At 37.7% G+C, this 20,112-nt stretch overlaps 1 protein-coding gene across 16 annotated transcripts in view; it reads right to left on the bottom strand.

Moving 5' to 3' along the window:
- The window catches only part of ASPH (aspartate beta-hydroxylase), a 201,194-nt gene that overhangs the window by 75,324 nt on the left and 105,758 nt on the right, over positions 1–20,112 (bottom strand). For all 16 annotated transcript variants that reach the window (XM_075125190.1, XM_075125174.1, XM_075125184.1 and 13 more), the window contains one exon: positions 8,380–8,418. In XM_075125190.1, coding sequence (XP_074981291.1) covers positions 8,380–8,418 — 39 coding nt within the window. The remainder of the gene's footprint in view (positions 1–8,379; positions 8,419–20,112) is intronic.

Genomic DNA, 20,112 nt, shown 5'->3' with positions numbered 1-20,112 from the left:
TAGCATACTAACCTACCCAAGCCAATACCATACCTCTAAAATAGGGGAGGGAAAAAAGGAAAGGAAGAAGCAAGAGGAAGAGAAAGATGATGGCAAATCAAATTACTGGTCTTTCCTCTTCCTCATTCTTGAATAAAAACATTATTCCATTATGAACAAATGGCAACCATGCATCTAAACAGAATACTGAAGCACAGTTCTACTGAAAGATACCTCATCAGTTCCAAACAAGTTAAGCTTTCATCGATTCACATATCTGAAGGACTGAATAGGGAATTATGATTATCTAGTCTGATCTGCATAACACAGGTCAAAGGTTTTCAATCACTAATTTCTACATCAGGCCCATAACTTCTGATTACCCAGGAAGAATCCACCACATCCCTAGGCAAGTTGTTCTAATGGTTTTTTACCCTCACTGTTAAAAATGTGTACCTTATTTTTAATCTGAATTTATTTAGCTTCAGCTTCCAGCCATTGGACCTCATTATCCCTTTTTTTTGCTAGATTGAAGAGACATCGGTAAGTTCTTCCTTTGTAATTACCTGTCACATGTGACCAAGCCACCTCTTAGCTTTCTCTTGGATAAACTAACCAAGTTGAACTTCTTTAGTCTCTCACTGAATGCCAAGTTTTCCAGACATTGAGTCATTACTGAAGCTCTTTTCTGAACCCTGTTCAATTTGTCCACATCCTTTTTGAAGAGTGGATACTAAAACTGGACACAATAATAGTCTGACTAATGCTGTATAGATATAATATTCCCTACTCCTAGGTATGTCTAGATAAACAGTTAGTGCACAGCAAGCTGGAATGTAAATCTCCACTGATTTACAGCATGCCATGCACTAATCGTCCACTTGGACCCTGCTACTGTGCTTTGACTTACGGCTGTTTAAACATGTATTCAGACCACTCCACCCAAGTTGTTGATATTGCTCAAGCGAAATATTCTCAGATCCTACATGGGGACAGGTGTATCTGTCTGTTGAACAGAAACTCCACCACAAGTAACCTAGTGATCTTCTTGATCTTTTAAGATCACTGAGTAACAAATAAAACTTTTAGTCTGTGTGTCTTGAAGGACTTTTAGTGGAATGCGTGAAAGGTGCTTTTCCTGCACTAAATGAGAAACAAGAATGAGGATACCAGATGAGTGCAATAAATTAAACACACAGGAGAGAGGAGGGCAATAAGTTGGAGGGACCTTCATGGCACATGAAGAGAGGCACAAGAAACATTTGGTATGACTATCCCATTCTGAGAAAGTGGAAGTTGTGTTGTTACAGCTGGCAGAGCCAGAGAATAAGAGAGAAAGCAGCCCTCCCGTGTACAAAAGCATTCTCCATGAGGGACTCTTGCCTTTGCGGTGTTTCAACTGATCTAGCCCTGATCTATTTACCTTCAGGGTGCATTGAATGACTTATTATTTTAAGAGAGTCACTGAGGAGGAAAATGCTAATGGAATGGTATTGTATAGGAAGGGTGTTCACATGACACTGAATTTATTTACTTTGGACAGTTCCTTTAGTTATTTGTTAGATTTTGTGGGGCTGCTAGTGCTGGATTTTCCATTGTTGTTTGAAAGTATTCATTGTGTTTTTAATCAATTGTCAGGTCTGCCTACAATGAGATATAGGCTGCTTCTTGTGGTTTTATAAGTCTCTTCCTGTGATACACCGCCACAGTTGTGATCAGTGGAAGCAGTGATGCTAGATCCAGCTTGTGGCTGGCAGGACATTTTCTGTAAGGATCTGGGTCTCTGGAATGACCTCCTGCCATTGATCTGTGGATGGGCACTTTTTACTTTCTCGAGAGAGAAATAAATGATAAAGAGATATTTACAGCAGTCATCCTTAAAAGCTTCCCGTTTGGTTTTGTAACTGAATATTGTACTAAGCCTAATTTTACTATTGTTCTAATACTGTGAACACTACAGTCCTATTTTCAAAGATACAAAGGCTAAACTGAAAGAATAGCAAGAGTAACCACGGTGTATTGTATATAAGCTGGCTAACTACTCTCTATTTGAAATTCAAAACTTGCTCAGGAAATATTGTTTTTCTTCTTCTTCAACCTATGTGCGCATCATTATACAAATTAGCTGTTGAAATTGCTCTGTCTCCCAAAGGGCAGCAGAAGAATGGGTATTTGATGATGATGGAAAACTCCTGTCATAGCCCTGTGGTTTGGTGGGCTAAATATTCACTTGGTGAGTTACAGGTGGCCTAAATGATCAGCTAATTCTATAGGTTTCTATAAAGGAAAAATTAGAAGATAGCAAAACAAATGTGCATTTGACAGCAACTATGGTAGGACTATTTAAAAGCACTTGAACTGCAATAATTAAAGATGTTTCTAAATTATCCTAATGTAACAGTCAGAAATGTCCTATAATTAACTTATCTAGAGATATAATCAGACAATAAATGCTTAGGTATTTTAGAAACTAATAAAGCTGTTGAATTTAATGACTATAATAAATCTTTAGCAGTGGTGATTCCTGTGTGATTTTCTCTGCAGCATAAAGTGTTCTTCAGGGTTTCTGCTGAAACTGGTTATTGTACATTTATATGCCAACGCTCATCATAGGGAACAATTACTGACCAATAATGATATTTTTCAGTATATCCCCTCTTTGCTCATCATCACAGGCCTCTTAATGAGTTTTGACTTCACTCACAGGAAATTATACATCCCTCGTTAAGTCCAGAAATAGATTTCCATATTGACTTCCATAATAATACACTCTAGTATTCTAGTAATGGTCATACACACAAAGGCTTAGCATAGTGTTACTGCAGTGTTGGGTGCCTTGAAGGAAGATACTGGAATATTTTTACAAGGGGCAATATATTAATATGTTCATTATTTGTAACTGATAGAATAAAAATAATGTTAAAATCACATTAGAATTATATGGACTTTGCATCTTTAAAAATAAACTAAGCTGGATTTAGAATGACACCTGAAGTGAAGCCAAAACATCCCAGAGCATGGTCACTAAGACCAGTGCAAGAGGGAGGGAGATGCTTTAAATGCTGATAAAATACAAAGGAGAAGGACAAAAATTAGAACCATTAAACCATGTCACAGGGTTGCTGGCCCCTTTAAGAGGACTATGAGCCCAGGCTACTAATGATAAGCTAATTAATGGTTAATTGAATAAGGAGCACCTGAGCCTTATAAAAGGCCATCAGGGCTCAGTAACAGGGAGGTGCTCAGAAAGAGATGCTCTTTTAAGGGAAAGGCACTCCCAGAGAAAAACAGGCCCCAGGGAGTAGAGCTGTACATACCCTGAGCCAAACGGTGGAGATTGCAGGCCAGAGAGGCCAGGACTGAGAATCACAGGCCCAAAAGAGGAGGGCTGAGCAACCCCTGAGCCCCAGAGGAAAGACTTTATTTCAAGCTTGTTTGGATTTAACGAAGTAGAACCTCAGTAGGGAAATTTTGTCTTCCACCCTTTTGGGGTATGGAGTTGTTAAGAAGCCCTGAAAGAAGGGAAACTTAGGCAGAGAGTGCCTGCAATGCCACACTAGGCCAGGATGCAGCATTACAGGGCAGGCACATGCTGAGACAACTGGCACGAGAAGGGGGATTTTGAGACCCCCTCCCATTAAGAAGGGATGACCAAGCAATGCAGTGCAGAGACCTTTCTCAGCTGGAAGATGTTAACCCTCAGAACATAAGAATGGCCATACTAAGTCAGACTAATGGCCCAGCTAGCCCAGTACCCTCTCTGATAGTGGCTTGTGTCAGATATTTCAGAGGGAATGAACAGAACAGGGCAATTTCAAGTGATCCATCTCCTGTTCACTCCCAGGTTCTGGCAGCTGGAGTTTAAGGACACCCGGAGCACGGGGCTACATCCCTAACCATCTAGGCTATCAGCCATCGATGGAGTTATCCTCCATGAATTTATCTAATTCTTTTTTAAACCCAGTTGTACTTTTGGCCTTCACAACATCTCCCAGCAATGAGTTTCACACACTGACTGTGTGTTTTATGAAGAAATACTTCCTTTTGTTTGGTTTAAATCTGCTGCCTATTAATTTTATTGGTGACCTCTGATTCTTGTGTTATGTGAAGGGGTAAATACACTTCGCTATTCACTTTTGCCACACCAGTCATGATTTTATAGACCTCTATCACATCCCCCCTTAGTCTCCTATTTTCTAAGCTGAACAGTCCCTGTGTTTTTAGTCTCTCCTCATATGGAGGCTCTTCCATAACCTAATCATTTGTTTCAGAGTAACAGCCGTGTTAGTCTGTATTCGCAAAAAGAAAAGGAGTACTTGTGGCACCTTAGAGACTAACCAATTTATTTGAGCATAAGCTTTCGTGAGCGATGAAGTGAGCTGTAGCTCACGAAAGCTTATGCTCAAGTAAATTGGTTAGTCTCTAAGGTGCCACAACAAGTACTCCTTTTCTTTTTGCTAATCATTTGTGTTGCCCTTCTCTGCACTTTTTCCAATTCTAATGTATCTTTTTTGAGATGAGGCAACCAGAACTGTATGCAGTATTCAAGTTGTAGATGTACAGTGGATTGAAAGTGGCCTTGTGATATTTTTCTATCTTATTATCTATCCCTTTCCTAATGGCTTCTCACATTCTCTTAGCTTTTTTGACTGCTGCTGCACACTGAAGATGTTTTCAGGGAAATATCCACAATGACTCAGATATGCCTTTCTTGAGTGGTAACAGCTAATTTAAACCCCATCATTTAGTCTGGATAGTTGAGATTATGTTTTCCTGTGTGCATTACTTTGCACTGATTAACACTGATTGTCACCTGCCATTTTGTCTCCCAGTCACACAGTTTTGTGAGATCTCTTTGTAACTTTGCGGCCAAGCTTTGTACTTAACTGTCTAGAGTAATCTCATATGGTCTGCAAATTTTGCCACTTCACTGTTCACCCCATTTTCCAGATCATTTATGAATATGCTGAAGAGCATATGGAGGGGCAGCCAGAGCTTTGGGAATGCCAGCTCCAATTTTTGGGAATGTCCAATATGCAGGAGAGGCCTGCTGAGGAGGCATCATGATGCGAAAAAGAGTCAGTTATTGTTGACACTGAAAGAGAAGGCACCACAGGGCTCAACCAATGGTACGTTTTGACTGAAGAAGTGGGGCACGCAGGATGGCTTTGCCCCTATATGAACCAAGATTGCACTGAGCACCAGAAGAACCAGGGAGAGAGGGGCTGTTAAAGACAATATGCCACAAACTACTGGGGCCTGGGTTATTGTGAAGTCTGAATGAAGGACTGTGGAGACAGAAAGAGCAATATCCCAGGGACAGGCTGTTTTGGGGAGAATGGGCCCTGCTAAAAGTTTTAGCTTTGGGTGGATGGACCCTAATTATGAAGAAGTTAGAGCCTACAAGAATAGGCAAATATGGAGTAGTCCAGGATTTTAAGAATTTTAATTAAATACAGGTTTAATGGCCATTTTCTCTCTCACCGCCTTCTTCTGAACCAACACAGCTGAAACCAAGAGTTTAACCTTAAGATTCTTTGCCACCAACTGAACTGACAGTGCCTTCGGACACCTCAGCAACCTTAATAGGAGGATCTGACGGAACAGAAACAAGAGCCCAACACATCCCCAGGATCCTTTAAGCACCTTAGCCTTACCAGACAAAGCAGTTGGAACCAAAACAAGCCTCTTAGTCTTCAGATCTGACACTCTCATAGAACCCAACAGCTTAGCAACACGAACTTTCTTAAGCAGGAGCACCTGAAGTCTATTCTGCCTCTCCTTACATGCTCTGGGTGTGAAAGTCTGACAGAATGACAGTGACCTTCTTTGAGGCAATTAAGACACCTAACATGTTCGAGCAATGCCAAGAATGTGTTGAAGTGCCTCTCTTAAAACCGGGCTTTTTTCTTTAGGTCCACCATCACACGGAACTGAACCTGAACCTGAAACCAAACTCAGCTAACTACAAACTCTGTAACTAAACTAACACTAAAAACTAACAACTACAACTCTCTAAAGTTGCTAATCTAAGAGAAAACCCGCTGATCTGATGGACCAGAACAGTTCACTTTCATCTGGCGCAATTATTTGGAAGGAACTGAAAAAGTAGAGGGTGCAGCATCCCCATATACAGATAGCCTCACCCTCAGATCATTTGGAGATCCTTAGGGGAGAGGTAGAGGGTGCTCATGTGCATTCTAGCATGCACTGCCTGGAGAAGGTTCTACCATTACGCTGCACCAATCAATGCATTACCTGGGAATATTTAAAGTAATCTTGAAGAAGTTATAATTTTATATATACTTCCATTTTTGAATGAGGATGGTGGTGAGTTTTTCTTTACCCTTGCTTTTGTCCTGATTGAAATGTGATCTCTATATAAGTGGGCACCTGATTCTATTTCTTATTATTTCATTCTACAGTTGAAATGGTTTAATTAAATTTACCTAGAACATTTTTAATTGTCAAGTATTTAAGCTTATTAGAGTACCATATTTCCTGCTGAGCCTATCCCCCCGCAACTGTTCACATCCTTGCACTTATTTTTCCAATCTCTTAGTTTAATTCTCAAGTAAACCAAGTGATTTATTAAAAAATAAATATTTCATGCATACATACATGACTACATACATATACTAAATACATACATAACTACATGCATACAATAATACTACGTTACTAACTACATACATACATGCAGTACATACATAACTAAATACTTTTTTTTTAAAAAGTTAGGAGGAAAAAGTCCTAGAAATTCCATCAAAAACCCATTATGCTAAAAGAACATTTTTAGTTGCGTGGCTAAGGACTCAGAAGCCAGGAAACATAAAAATTATGGTTCCATCAGGGAAGAAAGGAAACCCTGAAGCCCCTGATGCCTCCTAGTGAAGGAGCTCCCCAGAGTAGTCAGCACTACTCAGTGTGCACTGTCTGACCACAGGGGATGCAGCCACATATGGAGGAACCCTGGTGCTAAAGTAGCAGATACCTTATCATAATGTGACTCATGTATGTACTGTTTTCAGGCAAACACTAAAGTAGAATGAGAGTTGTTTTTAGAGCCATCTGGTGTCCATTTAATGCACACACCAATTTTTCCAAACAATATATCCACTTTTCTGAATTGAATGCAAGTACAGGATGTTAAGTATGAAGTTTATGAACTTAGTATATTATTTAGTTCATACTAGATTTTTATTGTACTAACCAAGGCAGCCATGCTTTAACGGTGTTCTATGTTGCTGCACAAATATCTAGAGTTACTGTACAAGGATTTTAGATTCATGGATAGGTATATACTGTATGTGTGGTGGTGACCCATATGAGAGAGCCATATGATGAAAGCTTTTATTAGCATATACCTTTGCCAGCCTCACTTCCACTCTGTCTAGTAATTCATCTCCTTAGGACCAATTATAAATATTGTACACAGCTTCAACTAATATTACAAATATTACAAATTTGTACACAGCTTCAACTAACTTTAAATCAGTCGATCACCAAAATATTTCCTTCTTTACAACTTAAAATAGGGAACTTTTGCTCCCCCCCAGTTTCACTGGTCTGAGGCTCAGGATGAGAGATCTTCAATCCCAGACCAGATACAAATTTAAGGGACAATGTTATGACCTTGAAGGGTTAGAAATGGGAGTTTGGAAATGGAAGGAGGAAATTCCTTGCTTTCTATAGCACAAAGAATTTGTTTAATACTTCCGTACATATTTAGATATGGAAATGCTATTTTAGGTAATGTGTTGAATTTGGTTTGGTTTTTTAATTTGTCCTCAAAAATCTGTAGTCAAAATAACAATAATTTATACATATTATGGTAGCACCCAGGAACCCCAATCATGGACCAGGACCCTGTTGTGCTAGGCACTGTACAAACACAGAACAAAGACTGTTCCTGTCCCAATCCTTATTTTCAAAGCTCCCTGAAACACTTCAAAATATTACTTCTGGAAAATACATGCCATATACAGAACACATAATGTACTCCCAGGAGGACAAAGGGGCTTGCTCAACGATGTTATAAGAACACGGCAGTTTTAATTGTGCCTGATAGTTTGCTTATCCATGGAACAAACATGGAATGGGCTGAAGCAGAAGGTCCCCCCATGCTACTCTGCTAGTGTGTTTCAAGCTTTGTCAAGGGGGACTACTAATGATTAGCTAATTCCATCTTCTGTATCATATGCATGGGAACAAATTGGTGAGACTTCATGACACAACACAGCTCTCAGATTACTCTTACATTAACTCGCAAAAGCAAATATACTTTATGCTTATTTAACTTCAAATTATCTATTTAATGAAAATCGCACTTTCTACAAGGTATAACTTTGGTCTTCAATGTAATACAACTTTCTCATCCTTAAGAGAATAGACATTTACCTTTTTCTTTTTGTTCCTGTTCAGTTTCTTTACTTTTTCCTGGAAGATTAAAAATGAAATAGCATAAGCATTTTAGTGAAGAACAGTACAAAAACACACTACCAGTAAATCAATACCTATGGAAAAGAGACAGTTAACGTAAAAACTTTTTGTAGGACTTCATGGCAGCATATTTTCACTTAAGTCATTTTCATCAAAAATGCTTGGGTACTTTATAGTTCAATTATAGCTTATTATCTAACACAGGATGGGGATAATGCTGCATGAAATGTTTTAGAACTAATAGCAATCTTTTCCAAAGAAGATAAAAGTCCGTCCCCCGCCCCACACGTATGTGAATGATATCCACACACACACAATATTATACATAATTCTTCTAAGTTCTTCAGCCACTAAATGTTTGATTAACTTTGTACCTATGGGTTCTGTTTACTTTTCTTAATTTTACCGATTCACTTATGCTTGACAATAGGAGTAAAATTTCAAATGTGTTTAAATCTCTAACTTTCAGTCAGATTTAGGATCCTTGGTGCCAAAGTCAGTTTTGAAAAATGGAACTTAGGCTTCTGAGTCATTTAGATGTTTGTGAATATTTTACCTGTGATATATATTAATTTACCTATTTAGTACTTCAGATAGCTTTATAATGACAAACAAAACATTTCCTGAGAAAACAGCCCAGCCTGAAAGTATGTATCAATGCAATCTACCTAATATCTCTATCTTTATAGTTTTCATAGAATTTCTCTCATTAACCTACACACTAATTAAAATACTAAAAGACAATTCTCCTCAGCAAGGGCTACAAAAACAAAACAAATGAGAAATTCCTAAGCCTAGACATTTTGGAGATCTGATGAAAAAGAAAAAAAAAAAAAAAGTAAACTACAGCTACATTTTCAACACACTAAATCTTTAAAATTGCCTGATTTTTACCAGACTTCCTAAAAATTCTATCCTGGAATGATCGGCAGCATGTAAAATCTTTACAGTTAACTATGGAGTGACTACTGCTACTTCAATATGCCTAGATTGCTAAATTCTCTGGATTTCCCTTAATATTGACTTGTGCCCTGTAATGTATTAACCAAGTTACAAAATAGTGAATTAAATAAACATGGTGGAGTGTCAGAATTATTTGCCTCCATAATTAAATATAAAAATCTTTAAACTACAAGTTATATTAATTAGAAATGGGAAAGGATTCATAGGTTGATATATTCAAAAGCTACAGGCCCGCTTGGATAAGGAATACATTTACTCTGATTTATGATTGTACATGAACAAATGTAGTTGTCACCTGTTTGCATAATTATGCTATTTGCATGTGTAATTGTAATAAAACTTTTTTTTCTAAGTCCATTTCAGTGTTTTCATGGAATGATATTTTAGAGAGACCTACAACCCTAGCTGACAGAGACAAACTGATACATCTGAGTTTTTTATTTCTATGATCGTGTGGAATTCACTGTCACTCAACTCCATCCACAGAGCATATGGCAGGACTGTGTAGTAAATCATGAAGTAGTGAACTATTTTAACTTCCCACTCCTCTCTATCCTTTCCCCCATCACCAACACACTCCACTCACCTCTGTAAGCTCTTCCCCTCTCCTGCCTTCCCTTACCATTCACAACTTATTTCTACAGGTTCTTTCCTCTCTCAGTAAAAAGTACGGTATATTGTCACCCAATTTTCCCTCTTCACTTCATCTCTAAGTTCACTAAATGTGCCATCTATAACTACTGCCTCAAGTTCCCCTTCTCTAGCTTCATCCTGAATTCTTTCTGATCTGGCTTCTGCCCTCTCAGCTGCTTTTGCTCTCAAAGACTCTAATTACCTTTTCTTGAGCAGTCCTTAGGGTGTCTCTTCCATCCTCATTCTTCCTGATCTTTTGAGCTACTTTTGACACTGATCGTACCCTCCTTTAATTTTGTATTCCCTTTGCTTTTGGTTCCCCATCTTACCTGGTTCTCTGCCTACTTCACTGAGCGTTCCCCTCTGCATCTTGGTCAGTGAGTACTGCTGCCCTCACTACTTATGTCTAGGTGATCTTATCTGCACTCATGGTTTTAACTAATATCTCCATGGTAAAGACTTACAAATCTGATCTTTCTCCCTCCTGAAGAAGAGATCTGTGGTGCTAGAAAGCGTCTTTTTCATCAACAGGAGTTGGTCCAATAAAATATCTCACACATCTTGTCTCTCATATCCTGGGTCCAAAACACCTACAACAACACTATAAACAACTGTCTTCCTCCAGTAGAGATTAGACATCTCCGTGCAAGTGTCTTGCCAGGGTCTTAAACTTAGCAGGACCCAGACCAAGCTCCTTTCAAGCCCACCAACCCTTTCCCCTGTTTTTCACCCTCATACAAAGCACCTCCATCCTCTGTCATTCTGTCTTATAACCTGAGTGTCATCATTCACTCTGACCAACGTGCAAAAGTGAATATTTCTGGAGCAATAGGAGGGTGTAGTTATTGAAAAATTACACTGCTGTGATTCTAATGCGAAACATCTGGGTAAACTTGCATTAAGCTGATTGTGATAACTAGAGCAGCTCTCAGCAGCCAGCAAGCAGCTGTGCAAATGTAAAGCAAAGTGCTCACCCATGAAAAAAAAAAAACAACCAAAAAACACGTGTTACCTCGAAGAAACACATTTACTTTTCATGTAGCATTAAAAACAGTATTTTCAAAATTGAAAATATATTTTACATATTAGAAAAATGATCCGTTTCATGCTTAGATAATATGCAGCATCTTGCAGATACACATTAAACGTACAACCATATATAATTAATACATACTATACCCATACACACATCAACTCTAATTAATACACAATTTATATGTTTGTGGTTACTTAGTTTTATTTTATATTTATACTCTTTTACAAATATCTAAATTACAATCGGTTTTATATCAAATTTTACAAAACATATGTTGCTGTAAATATATGATTTATATCTGCAGTATATCCCAGAATTTCCTATTTACAAGAGTTATATCATAACCACTAGCTCATCTCTGATTAGTGGGAATCATAGAATCACAGGACTGGAAGGGACCTCGAGAGGTCATCTAGTCCAGTCCCCTGCACTCATGGCAGGACTAAATATTATCTACACCATACCTGACAGGTGTTTGTCCAACCTGCTCTTAAAAATCACCAAATGATGGAGATTCTACAACTTCCCTCGGGAATTTATTCCAGTGCTTAACCACCCTGACAATTAGGAAGTTTTTCCTAATGTCCAACCTAAACAGCTCTTGCTGCAATTTAATTCCATTTCTTCTTGTCCTATCCTCAGAGGTTAAGAACAACAATTTTTCTCCCTCCTCCTTGCAACAACCTTTTATGTACTTGAAACCTGTTATGTCCCCTCTCGGTCTTCTCTTTTCCAGACTAAACAAATCCAATTTTTTCAAATCTCCCCTCACCCGTAATTTTTTCTAGACCTTTAATAATTTTTGTTGCTCTTTTCTGGACTTTCTCCAGTTTGTCCACATCTTTCCTGAAATGTGGTGCCCAGAACTGGACGCAATATTCTAGCTGAAGCCTTATCAGCATGGAGTAGAGCAGAAGAATTACTTCTCATGTCTTGCTTACAACACTCCTACTAATACATCTCAGAATGATGTTTGCTTTTTTTGCAACAGTGTTACACTGTTGACTCATATTTAGCTTGTGATCCACTATGAGCCCCAGATCCCTTGCTACAGTACTCCTTCCTAGGCAGTCATTTCCCATTTTGTATGTGTGCAACTGATTGTTCCTTCCTAAGTGGAGTACTTTGCATTTGTCCTTATTGAATTTCATCCTATTTACTTCAGACCATTTCTCCAGTTTGTCCAGATAATTTTGAATTTTAATCTTCCAAAGCACTTGCAACCTTTCACAGCTTGGCATACTTTTTAAGTATGCTCTCTATGCCATTATCTAAATCATCAATGAAGATATTGAACAGAACCGGAGCCAGAACTGATTCCTGCAGGACCCCACTCAATATGCTCTTCCAGCTTGACTGTGAAGCACTGCTAATTACTGACTCTCTGGAAACAGTTTTCCAACCAGTTATGTACCCACCTTATAGTAGTTCCATCTACATTGTATTTCCCTAATGTGCAGAGGCAACTGAAGTGCTAATGTATTTTCAACTTTAATATATTTTAGTTGTTAAACAGTGACCCATTTCATGATATTTATGTATTATTTTCCCGAACTGGTGTGTTTTCCAACACCACTGAAAAAGACAGCAGAGCGTAAGAATCCGTGGTCTCTTGAGGGCACAGCAGGGCAGGCATGGAAAAGTACAGGGAAGGGTGGGGATGTGCCTTGCTTGGAACCCTTTGCCCAGCTACGTTCCAGTCTACATTAGGACACAGGATTGTCAGAGAATCAAGGTGTACCAGACCTTTTAATGTCTGCTTTAAATGGTGTAGGCACAGCATCCACTTTACACTTCTAATTCAAAATATGGACCATGGGCACAATTTTCCTCCAGAAAATTTACACTGAATGTGTGACCTTTTTGCCAGACACTGGTGTATTTCAGTGAGTAAAATGTCATTCCTTCCAAGTCACAAAGAAAAAAAATATATATACCCCGGACCAAATTTTGGCCAACCACATAATTGGCTTTAGAACTGGACTGACAAGCTTCAAAAGCGGAGTAAACATGCAGCAACATTCTCGTAGATAATGTCCTCAACCCATTGCCATTGCCTCATCTCCCCTCCCCCACAACCAAAATAAAGATTATGTCCTGCTCAAATTTTGTCCTCCTTGTATATTAAATGTTGACAAAGAACTATATGAGGACAGATTGGTGAAATTAGTAGATGAGATAAGTAGGTACTGAAACACCTTTATTAACACAGATACCAGATTTCTGCACTTAAGAGTACAAAATAAAGACACCACCAAAGCAAAGATATTCTTCTGTGTTTTATTGCAGATAACATTAAAACAGAAGAAACACACTTTTTTCTTTTCTTTTTCTTTTTTTTAAAAAGATCCCCTTGACCATTCCCAGCTTGGCACACTTTTGTAAACAAGAAGCTCATAAAAAAAAAATCACATACTTAATTACAAAGTGTTTAAAATTTGATCACAGCATAACACATCCTCATAGTACCATAATTCTGTAAACAGACTGTCATATTACACAAAAATGCAGTAAAGTTTATGTTCTTTTCTTTCACAAGTCTTAAATTTTACTTCCAAGCTCCCTACAAAATATGGCTTTGTAAAATGTATTGCTTTGCAATTCACAAACACTGAGAATTTTACACCAAGAAGAATGCCATACTCTGCCTCAACCCACATCACAGTTTAAGAAGATTATTGCTAACCTGACAAGTTTAAAGAAATCACTTTGGGGCATACTTTACACTTGCTCTGCTCATGGAACTCAAAGTGAATTGGAGTCCTACACATTAAACAAGCACATATGTCCTTTCCTATGGGTGTATCAGAAAAATCTCAAAACAGTGTTAAAGAAACAAACAAAAAAAATCTCCCTGTCAACTAAAACACAACCTTCGTTATTTTACTGATTCTCTCTTTTAAAATAAGGTGTATTTTATTTTTTCTAGTTCCCATATCAGACTTTAAAATATTTTAATCACAGCAACTATTCCTGAGCTGAAAAGGAACAACAAAAAGCCCAAGAATGAAAAGATGTCGTCTCTACAGTTGTGGAACAGCAGCATGCAACAGGTAGACAACACATCAGCTTTATTAAAATTCTCAGTCACTCAAAATCTAAATTAAATGGAGTTGAGTCATTAAAACTGTTTTTATATTTACAGTATTTTTAAATTTTTAAACCTTATTTTTAGGTAAATATTATCTGACAAGGTCAGCTTTTAAAATTAAAAGCTGGGTATTTATGCAAATTTGTTTTGTTTTTCCCTCTCTGAATAGTTTATTGAGTATCACAATACATAAATTACAGCTGTGATAGTCAGTGCTCTGGCCAATATAAAGTATGCCTTACTAAGCCCAAACTGATTCCAATTACATACCTATGTGTCGATATACACCCCGACTTCCTGCCAGGCTGTTTTAAAGTCTTCGGGTTCCTTAGTTTTAAAATCAAATAAGCATAAAGTAATGCGTTCAAATTTCAACATAAAGGATTATGGAAAAAGTAATTTAATAATCTGTCTATATACTGCTTAGAATTAGACATGTATGTTTTATAAACTGTAGAATTATTATAAATGATTTGAAGCTCATGTAGTGTAACTGTTGACATATCAGTGCAGACAGATACAAATCATAACTTCACAGCTCCATGTCTCATTGGTGTTTCCAATAAAAATGCAGTTAAGTTCATGTTACATTAGTTGTAACATTTTTTAAATTTATGATCACATTTGTACATTGTTTGCCCAATCTGTTCCCAATGTTTTCCTGTATGTACCTACAACAAAAATATATATATATTAAAATCTGAAAATTCAATTGATGCTCCATCATAAATAGAATATTAACAAATTTCTTGAATACCACATCTAAAATGAATGTCAAACACACAGCTGTCACAAACAGGGAAGAAAGAGAAATAAAACCAATGAATGCACTAAACTTGACAAAAAAGTTAGACAGGAATGTAAATTTAAACATCTAAATGTTAAAAAAAAGTGTAATAAAATGACAGTTGGCTAAAACCCATTTATAATATTTTAGTGTTCATTTCCCAAGATCCTGAACTGTTCAGTAATTACATCATGAGATCTAGTACAACCATCTGCTCCCCTTGTGTAGCGTATGGTTAGGGCTGGTCCTCCTGCTGTAGGAACAGTCTTTTTGAAGCTTTAAGTATCTGAAAAAATAAGGGGAAATCTAAATTAAAGGACCAACCAAAACACAATAAAAAAAAAATCTACATGCTAAAAAAAATGCAACTTTGTGGCATTGTAGTTTATTTGGAGAAAGCTATAATTCCCAGGATCTATACTACTTTGCTATAGAAGATGGGGAGTACCAAATTTAAATACTAATCTGAAGAATAGATCTTTGAAAATAGAATAGATCTTTGAATTTAACTTGCAAAGGAAATTAGGGCCATGTCCAAATATAAAAAAGTTATATTTTTAAAAGTCAGTGACAGGTGGAAGGGAAGAAGGGACAGGGTACAAAGGGATTTCAACCACATGTTAAGCTGAATTTAAAGATGTAAAGCACACAACAACAAGATAAGAGAAAAAAAATTGCAAGAATATCTGCAGTTTTAAGAATCAGAAAGCTGGGGGAAATTTGGCAAATGTGTAAATACAGAAAAACCTTAACTCTGTCACATTGAACCCTTCCCTCTATCCTTGCCACATTGAACCCTTCATGTAAGACGGATGTGTTTCTGGCAAGTATCACACTACAATAACTATTGACTTCTGACACACTGCATACCATGACTGTTTGGAGACCCTGAGAAGTGGGTTACATCTTGGGCTGGTTTACAAACAAGTTTTGCACTGCTGTAATCATATCGGTCTAGAAACAGATATAGATAAAGTGATACAATTCCCTAGTGTGGGCACAATTATACCAGTATACAGGAGCTTATATTAGTATAGTTTATCCCCTAAATTTGAGAAATTGAGCAACAAGAGTGCCCATCCTTGCAAAGGCCTGACCACAATGGTTTTAAACTGTTTATAAAAATTCCAAAATCTGAAATTTTTCAAGCCATTTTGGGGAAGGTGAATTGATAGGACCTTTGGTCTTAAATTCTTGATTATGGAGGATTTCTTGATGGACAGTCTAGAGTAACTTAGGTTGCACATATCTCCAGTGAATATTACTTACATCAGAATGTCAAATTTGGTACAATCTAATGCAGGTATATATTTTATTATCAATATTAAAAACAGAGTTTTTGCAGATTCTAAATCTGCTAAATCCTGCATGCGCGCGCAGGATAGATGGAATTACAGCAACAAAGCTGTGGTTGTTTAGATTTCCTTAACTCACAATTTCCATGCTTTTAAAAAGCTTTTTTTTTTTAAAAGCAGAACTTCATTAATTTTATTGCCTTTAACTAAATGAAATGTGTTTATAATCTACCCCACAGTTTACCAATACTGGGTCTTGAAGTTTCATGCATTTAAAAAAAAAAAGATTAGAAATGATTCTGTTTACCCTGATGTATCATTGGCTTTGACTGGCACAATGTATTCAAGTCTATCTGTGAAGTATTATTGTGCTGTAGTGCCTTGCCAGATTTTCCACTGGGCTTCCATTCTCCAAAATCCATAAGAAATACCTGTCTCAGAACTCCAATACACCCAAACCCTGTATTAAGCCCCTTCTCTCCTTTCCTAGTGTTCAGAGGCTTCCTACACCTAAACTCCTACACACGCACACCTCTGTTCCAGAGATCCCACACATAATGGGCCAGATCGTCAGCTGGTGCAAGTCGGTCAAGTTTAAATATGTGCAGCTCAACTGAAGTTCACATGGTGAGAATCTGGCCCTACATTTGCAAGCCACCCCTACTGACATTATAATATGCCTGTGAAACCTCCTGGATCTCTCAGTTTCCACAAAAGCAGCTCAAATATATTAAATATTAATCAACCAAGCTTCCCAAAGACACTTAAAGGCACCAAGTGAATAGAGCATATTGAATTGAATGGCTACTTCTGTTGCACCAACTTAACAGAGTTTTAAATAAACAGAAGAAACTCACACTGAATAACTCTGATGAACTGAACTCCGGTGAAATTAAAGAAAAGATACAGTATAACACCAAAGAGGGTATGGTGAATTAATTTAAATCAGAAAATAGAAGTCCTTGATTTAAATTATTTTGGGAAGTTCTATGGCTTTTACTTTACAGGAAGTCAGACTAGATCAGTGGCCCCCAAACTGTTGGGTGTCTACCTAGGGGGTGCAACTGGACCCAGGCCAGCCCCCGTTGGGGAGCAGGGAGGATGTACCGCTTTTCTCCCAGCACGGGGGGGGGGGGGTGAGGTGAATGACACATTCCCTTACTAGTAAGGGGTGGGGCATGGGAGGAAAAGCTTGGGCACCACTGGACTAGATAATCGCACCCTTCTATGTAGTCTATGAAAAATAACGGATTTTAATCTTGTTTTGCATTTGTACTTTTTATTTTCCTAAAGGAAGTTTCCAACCAGTGAGAATCAACCTATTAAAACATGCTCATTCACAACTCATTATAGCCTTTGCACTAAATTTGGTACTTTTTGCTATTCAGAAGGTTACACTATATCTAATTATATAGCTTAACATACATCTGTGGCTAAGTCATTATGCAAGGTAATCTATTTCCCCTTGTTTTTTCCTACCCTCCCCCGCCCCCCCAGACGTTCTTATTAAACCCTGGATTTGTGCTGGAAAAGGCCCAACTTGATTACCATACACATTGTAAGGAGAGTGATCACTTTAGATAAGCTATTACCAGCAGGAGAGAAAACCTTTTGTAGTGGTAAACACCCATTTTTTCATGCTTTGTGTGTATAAAAAGATCTTCTATACTTTCCACAGTATGCATCCGATGAAGTGAGCTGTAGCTCACGAAAGCTTATGCTCAAATAAATTGGTTAGTCTCTAAGGTGCCACAAGTACTCCTATACATCTGTTCAGAGTCTTAATTTACATTTTTGAAGTTAGAAATGGTGAATTTTTTATTTCCTAGATGACTGTTTACTCATTATTTGTGTCAAATTCTATTTGAATGGAAATTGGCATTTAAAAGTTTTTTATTAGTTAAACAAAACTACCAGTACCTTAAATATGCTGGATACAAAAGTAAACGCTTTTATCAAAACATATTTTGAATTTTAAACTACTTGATTTATTAAACAAAGGAAGTATCTGTATTTAGTGAAGTGAACTGGTTATTTCTGGTCACCAAGTCCTTCCCAATTTTAGAACTAGTAGATCTTATCCTTTTACACCTAGATTTTATTCATCAATTGGAAGAGGAAAACAAGCTTTCCTGCTTTTTCAACTCCCAATTAGTTTCTTAACTTTCAATGAACTAGGCACGGAACTGTACTGAACAACTGAATAAAATGAAATGAAAATAATAATCTCTGTGCACCTGCAGAAGAGGCTACTGCTGTCAAAAAGTGGCTTAGCACTTCAACAAACTCTGGTTCCAGTGACTTCCACCAATTCAGTGGTCTGACTGAAACTGCAGCAGCAAACATGTACTGGTTAATAATATTTATTTAAGTAATTTTAATAGATTATAAGTATCAGGAGGTAGCTGTGTTAGTCTGTATCCACAAAAACAACAAGGAGTCCTGTGGCACCTTAAAGACTAATAGTTAATTCCTCATTGTTTTAATAGATTATAGTAAGTTTAGGCCTTAACACTGGATGTCATAATTTCAAATGTACATATATTTAAAAAAATATTTTAAATTCAAATATTTAATTTAAATGTATCGTCATTTTTTAAAAAAATGATTTTTACCCATCTGAAAGAGAGGGAACACTCAATCACCCAAAATGTCTTTTCAGTCAGGACTGTTTGATAAGTGTGAATTTTATATTCTGGAGGATAGGGGGGATATAACAAGAATGTCTTCTGTGTGAAAGCAGCCAGTAAAGTCTGAGACCTAAAAGTATCAGAACCATCTATATTTGAACAAACGTTACATACCCAGTTAGCAATTTATAAAAAGATTATCCTCCTCTCCCCAAAATGACAACTGAGTAGAGAAAATGCTCACAGAACTCCATCAAAAACAAGGGATGGGGGAAATGGAAGGCTAGGGTGCTTGAAACACAAGGAAAAAGCCACTACCTAAAGGGGGGGGACTAGATGGCAGACACAGCTGGATGCAAGCTAGCTACCGCTTGGTTCGGTGATAATGAGGTGTATGTAACAGCTGTGGAAAACCAGCTGTGTTAGGAAGAGGGGTGAAAGAGAATAATCCCAAATCAGGAGCTAGGGGAAACTTTTTTTCCTTCCCCATCATGCATATCACAAGTTACACTACCAAGTGCCAGCAGTAACCTAATGTTCCATTTAACAGTCCTACTTCACCAATTCTGAAATGGCAGAATAGGTACTGTGTAGCTTCCTCTCTTTAATGTGGTGTCATTTTTCATACACCCACCATATGCACTTCCCCTGCATCGATAGCAAAATCCATTTCTGCCCATGTATGCAGACATTTAGGCAAGACACACATTTTACACTTACTTCTCCCCCTTACATCTTTACTTTTTTAAAATTAATTGTAGACTTGTAGCCTACACACTGACATAAAACTAAGTTTTAAAATCATATAATCATAGAATATCAGGGTTGGAAGGGACCTCAGGAGGTCATCTAGTCCAACCCCCTGCTCAAAGCAGGACCGATCCCCAATTAAATCATCCCAGCCAGGGCTTTGTCAAGCCTGACCTTAAAAACTTCTAAGGAAGGAGATTCCACCACCTCCTTAGGTAACGCATTCCAGTGTTTCATCACCCTCCTAGTGAAAAAGTTTTTCCTAATATTCAACCTAAATCTCCCCCACTGCAACTTGAGACCATTACTCCTTGTTCTGTCATCTGCTATCACTGAGAACAGTCTAGAGCCATCCTCTTTAGAACCCCCTTTCAGGTAGTTGAAAGCACCTATCAAATCCCCCCTCATTCTTCTCTTCCGTAGACTAAACATCCCCAGTTCCCTCAGCCTCTCCTCATAACTCATGTGTTCCAGTCCCCTAATCATTTTTGTTGCCCTCTGCTGGA

The sequence above is a fragment of the Caretta caretta genome, chromosome 2, assembly GCF_965140235.1.
Source record: "Caretta caretta isolate rCarCar2 chromosome 2, rCarCar1.hap1, whole genome shotgun sequence".
Classification (NCBI taxonomy): Eukaryota; Metazoa; Chordata; order Testudines; family Cheloniidae; genus Caretta; species Caretta caretta.
The sequence above is the reverse complement of the archived record's forward strand: the minus strand, read 5'-3'. Positions and strand labels throughout refer to the sequence as shown.